The sequence below is a fragment of the Tasmannia lanceolata genome, unplaced genomic scaffold, assembly GCF_043159265.1.
Source record: "Tasmannia lanceolata isolate RefF3 unplaced genomic scaffold, GAP_Taslan_0.1 ptg000012l, whole genome shotgun sequence".
Taxonomy (NCBI): Eukaryota; Viridiplantae; Streptophyta; class Magnoliopsida; order Canellales; family Winteraceae; genus Tasmannia; species Tasmannia lanceolata.
The window spans coordinates 24,110,091-24,129,677 of NW_027518689.1; the positions used below are offsets into that span (position 1 = coordinate 24,110,091).

General features: G+C 40.8%; 1 protein-coding gene across 1 annotated transcript; it reads right to left on the reverse strand.

The window, feature by feature from the left end:
• Positions 1-4,008: 4,008 nt before the first annotated feature.
• On the reverse strand, positions 4,009-4,617 carry LOC143888652 (uncharacterized). Its single transcript, XM_077393088.1, has one exon. It carries the CDS (start codon positions 4,615-4,617, stop codon positions 4,009-4,011), a length of 609 nt encoding a protein of 202 aa, XP_077249203.1.
• Positions 4,618-19,587: the final 14,970 nt, after the last annotated feature.

Sequence of the window (19,587 nt, forward strand, 5' to 3'; positions counted from 1 at the left end):
TATATCTATCATTTTCCACGACTCATGTTTATTCTGGTAATTTTCAATTAGGGGTATCTTGGTCATTTTTCATGACTCGGGTATTTTGATCATTTTTACACGATATGGGGTATTTTGATCATTTTTACATCATGGGGTGATTTTTAATTACTCAAGATAACTCAGTGGTGTTTTGGTTATTTTCACCCGATATAGGGATATTTCAATTATTTTCCATGAATTGGGGCTATTCTAGTCATTGTACCCTCTATGGGGATACTAGAGAGATTGAGGTGCAACTCGGCTGTGGATAAGGGTATAACTTGGTTTGGACACAAGGGTGCAATTTGATTATGGAAAGGGTGTAAAGCTAATGGGGTATGGGTGTAATCTGATGGGAATTAATTTGGCATGGAGAAAAGGGATCCGGCTGTAGGAAGGTACTGTCGGGAAGACATGAGTATCATGAGTTTTAAATAAAAGCTATGGGTGGACATTGTTGGGGTCCACTAATCAAGGAAGTGAGGCTGATGAGTTTTTAAGTAATGGATATGTTGTACTGTTGAGTTAGCCGAGGCTATGGGGTCTGAATATTTGAAGATGTGCTATGGGTCTGATGGGGCATGGGTTATGGTTTTAGGGTGCGGGTTAGGGGTGTGGATTAGGGGTGCGGGTTAGGGTGCGGGCTTTGGGTGCGGCTTAGGGTGTGGCTTAGGGATACAGATTAGGGGTACGGCTTAGGGTGCGTGAGGGTGTCATTGGGTTGGGTTCAGGTTGTGGGGTTCGGTTGTTGGGTTGAGTCGGATTCCGGTCCGGGTTGGACTCGGATTGCGGTTCGGGTTCGAGTTGGACTCGGGTTGTGGTTTGGGTCCGAGTAGACTCGGGTTGCGGGTTTTGGGAAAGAATGGTTCAGCCAAGAAAGTACCTAATGCAATCCGCTAAGGCGGAAGTGCGAAAATAAATCACAAGAATAGGAAATCATAGTCCTACGATAGCAAGTAGAGAGAAAAGAAGAAAACTCCAAGAGTTGATGTCTTCTCTCTTAATTCATTAATTGATAATCAAAACAGAAGTGCCATTACATGTCTCATCCATCCTCTTTTATAGATTAAGAGGGATTCTAAAAATGGTATCTCATACAAGCAAAAAGAAACATCTAAAGCTGGCACCTTATTAAAGGCAACCTAAATATAAAAAGTAAACTCAATCCTAAATGACCTTATTTAGCTATGCATGGAATGGACATATTCCTTCTTTGGCCATACACAAAATAGAAATAAATCTATCCTAATTAGCATGCAGGAAAATAGAAAGAAATCTGTCCTAATTGATACGCAGGAGAATGGAAATAAATCTGGTTCCATTGGCAGGGATGGAAATGGAAAGTCTCAAGGTTGTCTGCCTTTGCGCCTAAGCTTGCTCCTTAGCGCTTTGGGGTGGGCCCACATCCGGTCCATGTCATCGATGATGGCGTGGGCCCCATCATCCTCCCCGGGTTGGAAAAAATCAAACCTCGGATTTGCATCATCCGATGAGCTATCGCCGACGTACGGTACCAAGTGCTTCACATTGAATACGTCATGAGTCCGAATGTGACTGGGTAGTCGCAACCTGTAACCATTGTCATTGATCATTTCGATCACTTCGAGGGGCCGAATTTTCTTGGACTCAGCTTTCCATGCTCTCCTGGTGGGAGCTGATCTTTGGTCAAGACCACCCATACATAGTCACCAGGCTCGTAGATGACCATGCGCTTGTGTTGGTCAGCTTGTGCTTTATACTTCTGGCTCGTTTCCTCTAGCTTGTCCCGCACCCGTTCAAGCAATTCCTGTAGGTTGGTTACCATGTCCTCGGCCTTATGATTTGGTCAACCCACCTGTGGTAGAGGTGCAAGATCCAATGTGCATCATGGGTTGTAGCCGTAAAGCACCTCAAAAGCGCTCAATCCTATGGACCGGTTCCTTGACCTGTTGAATGCAAACTCCGCTTGTGCTAGCAATTGATCCCACTGCTTGGGTGTGGATCCCGCAAGGGTTCTTAGCAGGTTTCTCTAACTCCTATTCACCACTTCAGTGTGCCCATCGGTTTGTGGATGATATGCATTACTAAAGTTGAGCTTTGTCCCCATCAATCTCCACAAACTTCTCCAAAAGTGACCCACAAACTTAGGATCCCTGTCAGAAGTAATGGTCATAGGTACTCCATGTAGCTTCACAATTTCACTGAAGAATAGACCGGCAATATTGGAAGCGTCCATTGTCTTTCTGTGGGCAATGAAACGGCCCATTTTTGTAAACCTGTCGACAACGACATAGATTGAGTCACACGCCCTTTGCGTTCGTGGCAATCCCAATACGAAATCCTTGGTAATGTCCGTCCAGGGGCCCTCAGGAATAGGCACTGGAGTATAGAGGCCCGCATTAGTAGACACCCCTTTCGCCACTTGGCAAATGTGCCATCTGTCAACAAACTTCCAAATATCTTTCTTCATCTTCGGCCAGTTATAAGTCCCTGCAATCAATACAAATGTCTTGTCACACCCAAAGTGGCCTTCATTATGCAGCTCTCAGACAATCTTCAGCCTCCAACTACAATCAGGAACACAAATCTTATTCCCCTTGAAGAGAAACCCATCATGTAAGACAAAATCGGACCGCTGGCCTGTTTGCACCTCTTCCAAAATTCCACCAAAGAATGGATCTATGACTAGCATGTCTCTGATGGAATCAAAACCCACTACCTCGCCACGTAGTGTGACCAATAGAGATGCCTTCCTGCTGAGGGAGTCTGCAACTCGGTTTTGCACCCCTGATTTGTGTCGTAACACAAATGTGAACTCCTGAAGATAGCTGGCCCACTTAGCATGCCGAGCACTTGACTTCTGTTGCTTGTTGAGATGTTTAAAGGCTTCATGATCTGAAAATAAGATGAATTCCCTGTGCAGCAAGTAGTGTCTCCAGTGCCTCAAAGTATGTACCACGGTGAAGAATTCAAGGTCATACGTAGAATAGTTGAGTTTCGCACCATTGATCTTCTCACTGAAGTATGCCACGGGCCGTCCTCCCTGGCTCAACACTGCTCCAATGCCTAGCTTGGATGCATCACAGTCCACCTCAAATGGCCTCTCAAAGTCGGGTAAGGCTAGTACAGGGGCAGCAGAGAGTCTAGTCTTAATCTCCATAAAGCTCCTTTTCGCCTCAGGGGTGAAGGTGAAGTGATTCTTAGCCTTCTTCATGCAGTCAGTGAATGGCGCCATGATTGCACTGAAGTTATGGATGAACCGCCTGTAGAAGGATGCCGGCCCATGGAAGCTACGGGCCTCATGTAGGGTCCTTGGAATTGGCCAGTCAATCACTGCTTGCACTTTAGACTGGTCAACAGAAACCCCATCACCTGAAACAACATAGCCCAAGAATAACACTTGGTCGATCATGAGTATGAACTTCTTCATGGTTGCAAATAAGTTTCCCTGCGAAGAGTAGACATCGCATCTCGCAAATGAAGCAAGTGAGTATCAGCGTTAGCACTGTATATAAGTATATCATCAAAATAAACTACCAAACATTTTCCAATGAAAGGACGGAGAACTTGGTTCATGACTCTCATAAATGTGCTTGGAGCATTTGAGAGTCCAAACGGCATCACAAGCCACTCGTACAAGTCGTCACGCGTTTTGAATGCCGTCTTCCACTCGTCCCCTAGTCGAATGCGGATTTGATGGTAGCCCGACTTTAAGTCAAGCTTGGAGAAAACTCGTGCACCTGCTAACTGGTCCAGCATGCCATCTAACTGCGGTATAGGAAAGCAGTATTTTACCGTGATCTTGTTGATGGCCCTACTATCGATGCACATCCTCCAGCTTCCGTCCTTCTTAGGAGTTAGTAAAGCTGGGACTGCGCAAGGACTCATGCTGTCTCTATCGATGCACATCCTCCAGCTTCCGTCCTTCTTAGGAGTTAGTAAAGCTAGGACTACGCAAGGACACATGCTGTCTCTGATAAAACCCCTCTCTAGTAGGTCATTCACTTGTCATTGCAGCTCCTCATACTCCGTGGGGCTCATCCTGTAATGTGCTCGATTTGGTAGGCTAGCGCCAGGTATCAAATCGATGCAATGCTGGATGTCTCTCATGGGTGGCAACTCGCATGGTAGATCATCTGGGAAGTCATCAGAAAACTCCTCAATCAGGGGTCTCACCAACTCTGGGATATCTCTGCTCTCCTCTCCCATCTTGTTCATCAATGCATATACAATGCCAGACTCCTCTACTGCACTAGTAAAAGTGGAGGACATGAGAAGATTGATACTCTCCCTAGGTTTTGGTTTGGGCTCAATGCTCCTGGATTGCGAGAGTATGGTCTTTACCCCATTGAAGATGAAGGAATAGGTATTCTTCTTCCCATCGTGCACTATTGCATGATCATACTGCCATGGCCTTCCCAACAATAGGTGACAAGCGTCCATGTGTACAACATCGCACCATGCTCGGTCCTTGTATCTGTTGCCTCTGGAGAATTGCACTAGGCATCGTTGTGTGACAGCCACCTCGTTCCCTTTCTTTAGCCACGCCAACTTGTATGGGCTGGGGTGTTTCTCAGTCTTCAAACTAAGTTGTAACGGTCTCTTCAGATACCACATTCTCACATGATCCACTATCAATCACCATCTGACAAACCTTTCCTCCAATCGTGCAAGTGATGTGGAAGATGTTGTTGCGGAGCTAGTCATCTCCAGACTCATCTCTCGGTGTCAAAAACAACTTTCTGGTAACAAGTGCCTCCCCAACATCGCCATGTAATACATCCTCATCAATGTCATCACCATAAGAATCAAAGATTGATGGCACCGAGTAATCAACAAGGTCGTCAATATCATTAGCATATTCGGCTTCCTCAATGAGCAATTGTTTCCCATCTCGTCCACCTTTTCTGCATTCATTCGCCTGATGCCCTGTCTCACCACATTTGAAACAACGAGGCCCTGTTGCTCATCCCTAGGTGGGATTTGTGGTTCGGAATGGTGGGACCGTCTGGGTTGGTTGTGGTGGAGTCGGTTTGTATGACGGAACGCCCACTTGTGGAGTTCGGGTAGGAGGTCGAGTGGTGGTAGTTGGAACGATCCCTCCATACCGCCTGTTGCATCCTGCCTGTTTCTTCAAGATTACTGCCCTCTGATGCGCTTCAGCAACTCTCCAACAATCGAACAGGTCTAGCAAATCCTGCAAATCCTGCCTCAATCTTCCAATGTATCTGGAAACTAATTGCTCGTCCGATTCCGCCAAATCGTTCCGGGCAACTAGTTGATGGAATTTCTCCATATACTCATCTATCGAATCGGCCCCTTGTTTCAATTTCTGCAATTGTTTAAAAAGTAGACGAGTATAATTATAAGGAAGAAACTCTGACATCATCTTCTTCTTCAATTTCTCCCAGGCAATGATCTTCTCCTTGCCCTGCCTACGCCTGGTCACTTTCACTTGCTGCCACCATGCAACGGCTCTCCCACGAAGTCGAGCAGTGATAAAAGGAACCACCCGATCCTTTGGAACCTCCTTGAACTCAAGTATCTCTTCAATGGTGAAAACTCAGTCCATGAAATCTTCGGGTGTTAACCCTCCATGGAACTCGGGGATCTCAATCTTGAGACCTGATTCCCAACGTTTGGAATCACCTCCGGTAGCCTCAGCCCTCGTTGGTCGCCGCGGTGGAAATCCTTGACGCTGGCTCACGACGTCTATGTCAGATCCTTCACCTCCTGCTTGAGAAGAAGCACGCATCGATCTCAACTGCTCCGTGAGTTCTTCCATTTGCCTCCTCAGCCCTAGGATCTCTTCTTGGGATTCTTCCATCGCATCATGGGCCGCCGCTCGAGCCATCTGCCTCCTTCTTGGTGCCATCGATGAATGTCTCGATCGTGGAATGCAAGCTTTGATACCAGATAATGCAATCCGCTACGGCGGAACTGCGAAAATAAATCACAAGAATAGGAAATCGCAGTCCTACGATAGCAAAATAAAGAGAAAAGAAGAAAACTCTAAGAGATGATGTCTTCTCTCTTAATTCATTAATTGATAATCAAAACAGAAGTGCCATTACATGTCTCATCCACCCTCTTTTATAGATTAAGAGGGATTCTAAAAATGGTATCTCATACAAGCAAAAAGAAACATCTAAAGCTGGCACCTTATTAAAGGCAACCTAAATAAAAAGTAAACTCAATCCTATATGTCCTTATTTAGCTATGCATGGAATGGACATATTCCTTATTCGGCCATACACAAAATAGAAATAAATCTATCCTAATTAGCATGTAGGAAAATAGAAAGAAATATGTCCTAATTGATACACAGGAGAATGGAAATAAATCTGGTTCCATTGGCAGGGATGGAAATGGAAAGTCTCAAAGTTGCCTGCCTTAGCACCTAAGCTTGCTCCTTAGCGCTTTGGAGTGGGCCCACATCCAGTCCATGTCATCGATGATGGCATGGGCCCCATCAGTACCGGGTAGTGAGTTTGCTTTAAGAGCAAGGGTGATAGGTAGGGGTTTTGGCTTAAGAGAGAGGATGTTAGGTATGTGGATAATGATATGACATGATTGGCAATGGGAGGTGATTATGGAGATGAGGTCTGTAGCTATGGGAATGGAGTATGTGACTATGGCTATGAAATGGACATGTGGCTATGGAAGTGATGGATACTGATGGGCATAGAATTGTTAAGATGGTGTGCATGCTGTTAGGTTATGGGGGGTATGCTATTTGGATGCAAGGACATGATGTATGGGTATGTGGACAATGAAGAATGGGATGGGGATATGGGTTAAGGTTGGTTGGGCAATAGGGTATGGGTCATGGCCCTGTAATGGTTTCAAGTCTAATGAGGGTTATGATGGGCATGTATGCTTTGGGCATAAGCCAGCTTGAATATTGAACATACTAAAACGTACATCAAGTTGAGCATTACTTCGAAGCGTAGCTGGGCATCAAAATTGGGCGTAGGATGTAAGCCCTGCTGGTTAATGGTTGAATGTAAGCTGAGCCATGATGGTTAATGGTTGAACGTAAGCTGAGCCATGATGGTTGTGTAAACATGGGCATGGGATGAGTCACACGTGTTGCTGGATAATGCAAGGGAAGGGGTATACGCTTGATAATGGGTTGAGCGTGTGTGGCTCATAAACCAAAAGACCAATAGGTTAGAACGGCAAAGCTGAATGGGTTTCTAGTTTCGAGTGACCTTAATATTCTATTGGAATGTTTATCAAGTGGCCGAGTGGGCCATGGGCTGTGGGGTGGAGGGTTAATGGGTTTGGGTTAGTTCCTTTAGAGTAGGGAGAGATTGGAAACAACAAGGCAAAAAGAGAAAAAGGAAGACATATGCAAAGATAAAAACATGATAATCTATTTAGGACAAATTCAAAGAAACATGGAAATTGGCCAACCTTTTTTCCAAACTTTGATGATGAATCTCTATTGCTTTGAATCCCTTTGATGATATCCCTTCAATAATGAGTAAAGTCGTTTGATTCCTTTTGTTGATATTGAATTCCAATTCGAGGCCATAAGAGAAATTGCCAAAACCCTGTTTCAGCTAATTAAAGAAAAGGGCTGATGGTTCCGATCACTTGGGAAAAGTGGTTGCGGCCAATTGATTTGAGGAGAGTGGGTCTAGTTTGCTTGGTTAGAGAGAGAGAGAGAGAGAGAGAGAGAGAGAGAGAGAGAGAGAGAGATTTTGGTGTCCTTCAATGAAAGGGGTGAGGGGTCTATTTATCGGGCTATGGATAGAGAGAATTACTAAGTTTAGCTTTGAAAAATCAAGGGGTGAGATTAAAAGATGAAGAATTAGAAATAAGATCAATGGAGAGATAAGGAGAGAACTAGAATGTTCTTTTTCTATAAAAGGCAATCCTTTGGGACAAAAAGCCACGCCCAAGTTATACGTGCAACCTGGAAATTGGAAAGCACGGATAGCCTTTCAATAAGAAATATCTTCTCCTTATGCAAAATGGCAATTTTCTAGCTTATTTTGCTTATTTCCAACTTTAATTAATTAAATATCTCTACTTCCTACAAAATAGTAGATTTCCAGCATGGAACGTTTTCCCAAGCATGGGAAACGTGCCATGGGAGCAGAGAGAAGGAGTGGAGAGAGAAACGTGAAAAATTATCATTGTAGGAGTTTCTTGCGAGATTTCATAACTTGTTCTAAATAATTCCTTCCAATTACTAACCCCTGATTTTTACTTGTTAATTTGAGCCCAATATCTCCATAGAAATTCCAAATTTAATTATTTTCATCCAATGAGAGCCGTCGATTTTTAACGGCGGATCATTTTTCTAACCGTTGATCAAATTAGTAATCCAATTGGACAAACAAACTTGATCAACTTTGGATCGATGATCCGAACCGTCAACCATCCAATTGATGAGTTAAAACTTGTTGTTGATCATAGGATTGAATAATTTCGACGGCTCACATTCATCCGTATTGATCCGCGGGTTTTCACAGGGTTTTTGCTCAATTAAGTGGTCTGTTGTTTAATCTGAGCTGGGGCTGACCCTAATTGATTAAATTTTGACCAAATAGCACCCTATTATTGATAAAAACACTCAAACCAACCTCATTTTTTGATTTGATAATTTTCTAAAAATCGGGTCTCGGAATGGAATTAGGGTTCGGATTGTGAATTGACCCTGTCTGATTTTGTCCCGATTGTTGATCTGTAAATTTGGATCATGGTTTAGATGATCTGAAGTATACAATTACATGGTAATGAGCTCCTCACTTGGCTTTAGTATACCAAAGTCATCAACAGGGCATTTTACCAAATTTTGGGTCAAACTAGCTTACCGGGTAAATTCTGTCGCCCGTTTTGGACATTTCGGATTCTAGAAGTGTGCAAGTTAGCAAAATCCCATGTGTCATTTGTGAAATATTGTAAGTTAAAGTGAAGCAAAATGGGGGTGTCTACAAGTGTATAAGAGAATTCATAAATACACTAGACGGGTTGTCCCGAGTAAAAAGGGGTGAATATATCACTTCCTTGTGTAAAAGGTAAAATAAAAGTGAAGTGTTATATACGCCCCCTATTCTCACTTGGGACAACCCCCTATAGTGTAAAAGGGAATTGATAAATACATAAGAGGGGGTTGTCTCAAGTAATGAAGGGGGCAGATATATCACCTTCCTATGTAAAGTGTAAATCAACAGTGGTTGAAATGAGCGTCCTGTTGTAAGAGGAGTAGCTATGAACCCTGTAGACCATCCCCATGGGGGTGGTGAAGGGAGGGCCCCAATTGGTAGAAAAAAACCCACAACCCCTTGGCCAATATGAGCCCAAAGCTTCTTTCGTAACTCCCGGAACTTCTTCGTAGTGGCTCCATTCCATGCCTTATTTCGTAGGGAACCTCAAACTGGCTCTATAAAAGATGGTATCATTGACATAAGAGATGTCATTTCTAGTCTATCTGTTTCTATCTATGGAAAGTTAAGAAATCATCATATAAAAATCGAAAAATTGCAATAGAAAAGGTACCTTATGAGTAGGCTCGGCAAAACCCCTGTATGGCTTCTTCTATTTCTCGATAAAAAGAAATATGACCAACGGTGGTTCGAATGTCTATACAAAGGATTTCCTTTTTGACACTTCGTACTAGTCGATAGTGCCCATAAATCTCATGCTAATATTGGCATGCTTGGGGCCATGAAAGAAATAATTGATTAGCCCTTCCACTCTAGGCATTATTTTTTTTTCTCGCTTTGCTTCCGAAAAAGAATTAAGAGACACTAATGGTAACCCTTCGAGTCGATGAAATTAGTAATATTATCCGTGAACGTATTGAACAATATAATAAGGGGCATTTCTGTCCTCAGTGGCAAATGTCTATACCAACCCCCTCACTATGGTCATTTAGAAAGCCCCCCCTCATGCACGCTATTTAAGGGAAAAAGCCAATTAGTCAAAGGCTAAAATTTCATTTTGAAGAGCTGGTATTTATAGATTGGGAGATGATTCCCCCAGGATTATGTGCCCCCTTTTTCACGTGAATTGTGGCAGACTTTAACGCTTTTTGACCTCAAATCGTGTGAAAAGAGGGGCGCAAAATCCTAAAGTGGGGTGAAAAAATCATTGCCCTTTCTTAATTATAGATTTTTCAAAACCTTCCCTAATTAGACTAAAACTAGTAATCAAAAAGACTAAAAAAACCCCAACTTTTGGACATCCAACTGCTAAACCCTCTCTCAATTTATGGCAATGTCATTTTTACTTGTGGTCTCAACCTTACAGTATCCATATAAACAAATTATACAATCATTCTTTCTACTTTTTGAGCTATCTACTAAGTCTCAAATTAAACTCCTAAAAATTCTAAAAAATCATAAATCTAAGCTAACTTGGATGAACATCTTCGTTCTTGGAAAATTCCAATAAAAATAAAATAAAATAAACTAAATTTTCTAAAATTTAGATCACTGGTGAAAAAGGATTGCTGATATTTTATGTCGTCCGATCTCATGGTGATCTTGGAGTTCTCAGCCTTCTGGGAATATGATTTGGAAAGTACTCAAGCTTTATCGTCGATTTGGACAGTTGGCTCAGCGATCCGATGGCCGTGATTACTCCGATCATGGATTCAACATGTTTGGCCTTCATATGGGTTAAATGCACCTACATCATCCATCTACCTCCGAAGAGCTGTATCTTGGAACCTACTTAACGCCCCTCTTCTCCATCAATTCTCGCATCGTCTTGGCATCTTCCCATTGACTTACAGCCATGGTTTGAAATTTCGACCGAAATCCAAAATTTCGGTCAACACCGACACCAAAATGATTGAAATCCGAACTTTCCGAAACGTACAAAATTTTGGTCTAAAATTTGAAAATTTGGGTGAAATTTCGAAAATTTCAGCAATTTCGTCGAAAGTTTGGAAAAAATATTAATTTTTTATTCCCGTACCAAATTTCAATCGAAATTACCAAAATTTCAAACCCTACTTACAACACATAAACGTTCAATGTTACGTGCCTCAATGGGTCCTTCTTAGGCTAGAATAAATTAGTTTAGATTTATTAGTTGGTAGGATTTTCTTTGTAGTTGTTTGGGATGTGTAGGAGTCTTAAAAGATAAGGATTATCTAGATTAGGAATTTTCTACAAATAACTTGTATGTAGCCATTCCTCAGTTATCCTAGAAATTGTGTTTTTGCACAAGAAGGAGGAACGACCCTTTCCTCAAAGTGGGTCAAGTGGTTGATCTTCCCTCTAAGAAGATCAAATCCATTGCGAACCGATTCAGGTCCATAACATTTGGTATCAGAGCCATCGATCTTGCACCATGGCCGCGTCTTCGGAGTTTTGGAAAATCCATACATGAAGATCTACAGGAGATTTAGGCATTGGTTTTGAAAATGGTGGTGGAAAGCTTGAAAAAAATCAGCATGATGATCGAGAAGCCCTGTACGATGAAAAAGAGACGGCGAAATAGAAAAAGAGGCAGAAAGAAGGAGGAAAGAAGAAGGGGGAAAGAAAGCAAATAGAAGAAAATAAGAAGGAAGCGTTGTCGATTTCGACAAAGTCGTAGCCCGAAAATCCGTCATTCCTCTCAGCCTGTACGCCATCAACAAGATCCTCGTCCACGACCACTCGTGTGTCAAAGTCCCAAATGTTCCAAACAAGCACGACGAAGTATTGATTAGATCAAACCTTGTTGAAGCGAATAAGAGTTATTCACATCCACAATCAACGATGTAAATAAAAGAATCCATCGGTTCAACTTGTGGAGTTCGCGGCGTTGAGAACGATCGCAACCGTTTGAGGAGTAGATCAAGCAGCGTGGTCCTTGATTTCTTCTTCAAAGAGGTATTTCTTTGCGTTTAATTAACATAATTAACTAATCCAGACTCTAGGATCTTGAGCAAAAGCAAGATAGAAAATAAATTTCAAAGTTCTATGTGGTTTTTGTCCCGCTGCGCATAGCGATTTACCGGAAAGGGATAACCCTTCAAGAGAACTGCTTAAGATGCTTTGGGCATATTCAACATAGGCCTTTGGATGCTCCAGTGAGATGAAGTGACTCGTGCCAAGTTGATGGAGTAAAACGAGGTAGGGGCAGAACGAAAACAACTTGGGTAAAAACAGGTAGGGTCGACCCCAATTAGTTTGGCACAAAGGCTTGGTTGAGTTGAGTTGAGTTGTAGTTCACTAGTTCAAGGCCAGGTCGAGTGCATTTACATTTAATTCACCACACCCGAAATATTGTTGAATTGGTCACATTGTGCAAGGCTTAAGGTTTTTGAGCCTAAGCAGCAGCTAACAAGCACGTTACACAATCCTTTAAAATACCGGCTAAATGTCATGAAATCCATTAATTAATCAAAATATATTACGTGGTAACTGGATTTTAGGGCATATATAGTAATAGCCTCCTCGACCTCCAGCGCCTCCACCTACTCCTTCTATGGATTGGAAAAATGGAAAAATTAGGGAGGTGATAAATTCACTCCCCCCATTGCCGACTGTACGTGACCCCACAACTAGTACAACACCTAGTTGTACTGATCTCTCTCTCTCTCTCTCTCTCTCTCTCTCTCTCTCCATGAACCCTTGTTCTCTGTCTCTCTGCAGACTCCTTGAATCCTTGGTGGGGCCCAACATCCGATTTGTTTAGATGTTTGAAAAAGGTAGGCCCACCTATGCTTATTCTTATTTCTCACAACCATTACTCTCTCTCTCTCTCTCTCTCTCTCTCTCTCTCTTCGCTCTTTGAACATGAATCCTTAGTGGGGCCCAAAAATGAATGGTTTAGATCTTTGAAGTATCGACACCATAAAAAGTGTTTTTTTTTTTTTAAATCAATTGAGCTCACTTTGTTCGAAGATCCAAACCATTCATTTGTTGAGAACCAACGTACATATACATTGGCCCAAAAATCATCTCCCTAAGATTATGCTGCCCAAAAATCATCTCCCTAAGATTATGCTAACTCTTCGAACTGTAGAGAATTTTTTCGAGGTGTCATCATACTAAATTGGAGGGTTAAGATCATCCAATTGAGATGATTTTTAGGGCACAACCTATTTATGTTGAGGCTCAAGAAAATTATTTAGATCTTCCAACAAAGTGGCCCAATGAATTTTCTAAAGAATATGAGTTATATGATCTATGTAATGCCATATAATAGGTGGTCCATTTGTAGGTGAGACTATGTTTTGTAAAATACAATGAAGCCCACCTTGTTCGAAGATCCAAACCATTCAATTGTTAGGCCCCAATGTTTCTAAATTGTGCCCCAATATTCATCTCCATTGGATGATCCTAACCCTCTAGTCTGTAATCTATTGAAATCTCTAAGATCATAGTGTTAGGTTCATCATATGGAGATGATTTTTGGGAAAAAGCCTATTTACATCGGGGATCTTGGAATGAACAGTTTGGATATTAGAATAGCGTGGGCCACAATGAATTTTCTAATAAATATTTGTTATATAGTGTCTATACGTAGGTGTTAGAAGGCTTTTCAACCCAGGCAAAATCGCTATGCATAGCGGAACCACAAATCACATAGAACAAAAATTTCACTTCGATTTTGCCCTTTAGCTCAGGAACCTAATGACGCAGGCCGTAGCCCACGAGGGATGGATAAGATTAAAAAAAAAATGATCTCAACCAAAGAAAATGATAATTCCAGGAATCCTCAACCGGAGGCAACAGACGCCACTCAACGTTGCTAATCGCGACCAAGCCACAAGCTTGATTCGTAGGAGGAATCACTCAACTCCAAAGCAAGGAAACTTGCAGAGAAATGTTTTTACAGTAATCCAAATTTCCTTTCCTTCCATCCTCATTCAAGTTTATAAAGATCACATCAAAAGACTTGTAGTCAAAGACTCCATAAATGATATAACACATTTCCTAGGCACAGAAGTTACTAGCTAGTCAAAATACTCTTTCAAGGCAATTAAACAAACCACAACTTACTGAGAAACCATAAATACCAAAGACTAAATACTAATGACTCAAAGACCAAAAATAAATGTTGTTGTATGTGAGTTTATGCTGTTGCATCATTCTCCTTTGCTTGAGAAAAACTCAACATTGAATTTGAACTCAAGTCCTGCCAAAGTTGCTCATCCATCTTCTTTAATTCTTCTACTGAGACCCATGCGTCCTCTGTGCTTGGCTTTCCCTTCCAATGAACTAAATATTGAGTATAAGTTCCATGGCGAGTACTAATCATGGTTTTAAATTTTGACCGAAATTCGAAATTTCGGAGCTAAATTTCAGATTTCGGTGAGGACCGAAACTGAAACGTACTGAAACCGAAATTCCCGAAATTTACCAAATTTCGTTCGATTCAGAAATTTCAGGGATTTTGTCGAAATTTGTAAAAAAATAATATTTTTTATTCTGTTAAAGAATTTCGAACGAAATTACCAAAATATCGAGCGAAATTTCGGTAATTTCGTCCCAAAAAACAGCCGTTTCGTGCGGCAGTACCAAATTTCGCCCAAAATTTCAGGGTTTCGGCTAAAATCTTGGTTTCAGATAAGTCCAAAATTTTAGCCGAAACCGAAATTTCAGGGTTTCGGCTAAAATCTTGGTTTCGGATAAGTCTAAAATTTTAGCCGAAACCGAAATTTAAAACCATGGTAGTAATGGAACATGTATCCAAAACATCATTTGTTTCACATGAACGATTCACGGGTTTAACAGAAAAATCATCAACTTTCAATGAAGTTCTATCCAAATCACCATGACATATGAATATAAATCACTCACATTAAAAACAGGACTGATTGATAACCCATCTGGCTGCTCTATATGCTAAACATTTGGTCCCAATTTCTTCGGTATTCGACACGGCCCAAATTTCCTTTGCTTGAACTTGTTATAAGTTCCAGTAGGAAATCATTTTCTTCGAAGATAAACCATGACAAGAGCACCCTCTTAAAACTCTTTTTTTTCTCCTATGAACATCAGCACTTGATTGATAGAGTTGAGAAGAATGTTCTAAGTGCTCACGAACCTGATTATGATTAGCTTTTGATGTGCGCAGCAAATTCTTCAGCATTCATACTCACTTGAGACTGATTTGACAATGACAATAAGTCCAAAACTTGATGAGGATTTTGCCAGAAATAACTTCAAATGGTGACTTCTTAGTAGATCGATGAAGATAACTGTTGTAGGCAAATTCAGCTTGAGGGATGACAAACTCCCATCTCTTTGGATTCTCACCAACCAAACTTTGCAGTAATTTACCAAGTGATCTATTCACAATTCTGTTTGTCCATCCGTTTGTGGATCATATGCACTTGAGAATTGTAGATAAGTGCCCATGAGTCTCCATAGAGTACGCTAAAAGTGACTTACAAGCGAACAACCTCGCAAAAAATAGACTAGCTATGTAGGATGCATTTGTAGAGTTCTTGCGTGGCACAAAATGAGCCATCTTAGAAAAATGATCAACAATAATAAAAATAGAGTCACACCCACATTGAGTCCTAGGTAGGCCAAGAATAGAGTCCATAGAGAGATCTTCTCACGGATATTCAGGTATAGGTAGGGGCTGATATAGACCCACATTTTGAGATCCTCCCTTAGCTTGTTGGCAAATAAGACACCTTTGCACAAAGTGAGCTACATCGCACATCAATGTAGGCCAAAAGTAACGCTCTTTTATAAGTGCTTCTGTCTTATGCATCCACAAATGTCCACCAAGTCCGCTACCATGCAACTCATTAATGACAAGCAACCTTAGTGAACCTTCTGGTAGGAACAATTGGTTTCCATTAAAAAGATAGCCATTAATGATCATGAAGTCACTATTATTCCCTTCAATTAATCCCTGCAAAACTTTAGAAAAGAATTGATCTGCAACATAATGTTTGGGTAAGAGATTGAAGCCAACAATCTCATATGATAAAGTGACCAATAAACTGCAGCATCAGCAACCTTGTTAGAAGAACCAGCTTTATGGTTTAAAACAAAACTAAACTATTAAAAGTAGGATACCCAGCTCGGATGACTAGAATTCAGCTTCTTTTGTGCATTAAGAAACCGCAATGACTCATGGTCAGAATAAAGAACAAATTCCACTCCAATGAGGTAATGTATCCAATGCTTCAAATCTTGCACCACCGCATACAACTCCTTGTCATAGGTTGAATATTTCACCTTGGCATCACTTAGCTTCTCACTAAAATAAGCAATCGGCCTTCCATCTTGCTTTGATAGCACTTTGATGCAGGCCGGAAAGCACGAGGGATGGCCAAGATCAAAATGATCTCAACCAAAGAAAATGATGGTTCCGGGAATCTTCAACAGGAGGCAACGGACGTCACTCAACGTTTCTGTAAGCCCAATGGTTTTTACCTTGGCATTCCCATCTTGTTTTGATGATTCCAATACACAAGTGATCATTTATCACTAATGTGTTTGATTGTCTAAGTTGTAGATCATAATAAAGTAAGATCAAGGATGCTTGGATTGAAGGCCAAGAAGCCCACATTGGACCACTAATTGGAAGGCCAAAATCATCAAGCAAGAAGTCATGAAGACTTGAAGACATGAAGAAATTCATATTGAAGACCATTTTTTGTCTTTTAGAATGTAATTGATCCAAACCTAGATTAGGTTTTTAGAGGCATAATTAAGTTAATCTCACACACCCTAAAAATACAAGTGATTGTATTCGTGGAGTTCCAACACCTTGGAACCCTCATAGCAATCCCATCTTGATTGAGAATTGGAAGCCCAAAACAGAATTGAAAATCTGCTCTGCATAGGCTTCTCGGAACTCCGAGAGTTTTTCTCGGAACTCCGAGAATTCTCGGAACTCCGAGAAATGGTCCAGTAGACTTTTTCCAACTTCTGTGTGGCTTCTCGGAACTCCGAGATTTTTTCTCGGAACTCCGAGAATTCTCGGAACTCCGAGAATTATTCTCGGAACTCCGAGAACACTCCAACGGTCTGAAAAAGAGCCATTTGGAATTTTGCTGGAATTACCTCAATGCCATTGAACGGTCATATTTTGGTTTTCCTATAAATATGGGTGTTCTAAACATACAAACCATCAATCCTAACACTCTAAAACTTCATTTGAATATCCAAGAGTGAATCAAACCTCAATTGTGCCTCTCATCACCATCTTTAGGATTTGGATCATGGGCTCAAATTTGTACATCTTTTGTAACCCTTGTGAGGGATTTTTTCATTTCCTTCTTTCAACCTTCGAGTGTTGTATTCGGGCGAGTATTCGGAGAAGCAGAGCCCATTCTCCGTGGTGAGGATAGCCACCAAGGTTAAAGCTATTGGGGTGAGGATAGCCACCAAAGTTAAAGCTATTGTAATTGGCATTCGATCTTCGCCAAGGTTAAGAAGATCAAATAGTGAAGCCATCAACGGGTTTGGTTGGTGGAGTGGAGTAGGCCTCGGATTTGAGGACCGAACCACTTTAAATCTCGGGTGCACTCTTTCTATCTCTTTGCTCTTCTATTTGCATTGCACCATTAGATTTAACTTGAATATTGATTCTTGATCTCTTAATCTTAAAATCGGTTTAAAGGTTTTAAATTGGTAGATTCTATTTCTTTAAACAACCATATTCTCCCTCCTCATTGTGTTGCCAATCTAGTATAACTTGGGACCCCCCTACATCGGATTTTCACTTGGTATCAGAGCCTTGGCTCTTAAAAGATTTTAAAATTTTTGTGAAAGTTATTTCAAAAATCTAACTAGGGAAAGATTTTATTTGGCAACTACTAATTGTGAAATGACACACCAAATTGGAACCGGACTTCCGGAAGGCCATTCCACACCTAGACCTCCTTTCTTCAATGGGTCAAACTATGGACATTGGAAAACAAGGATGCGCATCTATCTTCTTTCGATAGATGTGGAACTTTGGTACATTGTTGAAAATGGATACAATGTACCTTCCAAACCATTTGAAGAATAGAATGTGGTAGAGAAAAGGCAAGCTAATTTGAACTACAAAGCAATAAATTCTTTGTTTTGTGCCTTAGCTACCGAGGAGTTTAATAGAGTTGCTCTTTTTGATTCCGCCAAGACTATTTGGGATACCCTTGCGACTACCCATGAGGGAACATCACAAGTCAAGGATTCCAAAATAAACTTGTTAAAGAGCAAGTATGAAATGTTTAGAATGAGTCCAAACGAGAGTATTTCGAAAATGTATACTCGTTTTTCTATTATTTCTAACGAACTAGCTAATCTTGGTAAATCTTATCCTAACGATGAGCTTGTGAGTAAGTTACTTAGGTCTCTTCCTCCCCATTGGGATCTAAAGGTGACCGCGATTCAAGAGTCAAAAAATCTCAAGACGCTAACCATAGAGGAGCTTGTAGGATCTCTCATCACCCATGAGATGCTCCTTACTAGCCGACAAGAGGAAAAGAAGCCAAAGGAGAAGGAGAGGGAGTTTAGATCCCTAGCACTCAAGGCTTCCAAGGAAGACTCATCAAGTGAAGCGGATAGTGACGAAGAAGAAGCTTTACGAAGATTCAAGAGCTTGTGGAAAAAGAAGCATAAGAAAGATAAGAAAAAGAAAGAAGAAAGTGATATTGATGGAGCCTTAAGATGCTTCAATTGCAAGAAGATTGGACACAAAAGACCGGATTGTCCACTTCTAAAATCAACTTCCTCTAAGTACAAGGGTAAGAAGGATTGGAAGAAGCATAAGGCTCTTGCCGCCGGTTGGGATGCGTTAAGCACATCGGGCAAAAGCTCAAGTGAAGGGGAAGAAAATAAAAAAGATGATCTTTGCTTCATGACATTCACCCATGAAGTTGAGGTAAACTCTAACCCCTCATATTCTTCATCTAGTAGTAAAAGTGATAGCATACCTTATGATGAATTATGTGAAACCTTGCATACCCAAATTTCCAAAAACAAGGTTCTTAAAAAATCCATTTCAAAATTAGAAAAAGAACTTGATTTTTTGAAAAAAGATTTATCTTCTTCCATATCTCAAGAACAAGTTAATCTTGCAAATCATAAACTTGAGATTGATACCCTTAAGGGTAGTTTGGATGAGAAAACTTGCCAACTTTTAAAACTTCAAAATATGGCAAGCTCCTCCAATTCTTATGAAGATGAAAGAAATGAACTTTTAGTTCAAACATCCCATCTTCATAATGAAAATGAGAGACTTAGATTATGTTTACATGGATTTTTAAATGGAAATAAAATTATTGACATAATCCTAAGTAAAACTAGTCTTAGACCTCAACATGCTTATCATGATAGGACTAGTGTATCTAACCCTCTTGTTAGATGCCATTTTTGTGGAATGAATGGTCATTACCAATTCCAATGTGCATCCAAGAGTAGGGCTAGATATGGGACCAAGAAATCTTGGGTTCCCAAAACCCCCATATGATGTTATTCATATTGTGTAGATTAGGGGTTTTTGAACTTAAAATTGAATATATTTCATTTGTATGGTTTTTTGATAACCCCTCTTGTATTGTAAAATTATTTTAACTAGGGGGAGTTAAAATTGAATTTTTCTTTGAAAAAGGGGGAGCTTTAAAATTGTAAATTTTAAACCCTTTGTTTTTCTTACCCCTTCTTTTTGTTGATG

Excerpts from the sequence above, each read along its gene's own strand:
- LOC143888652 (XM_077393088.1), bottom strand. The coding sequence starts at position 4,617 with ATGTGGTATCTGAAGAGACCGTTACAACTTAGTTTGAAGACTGAGAAA.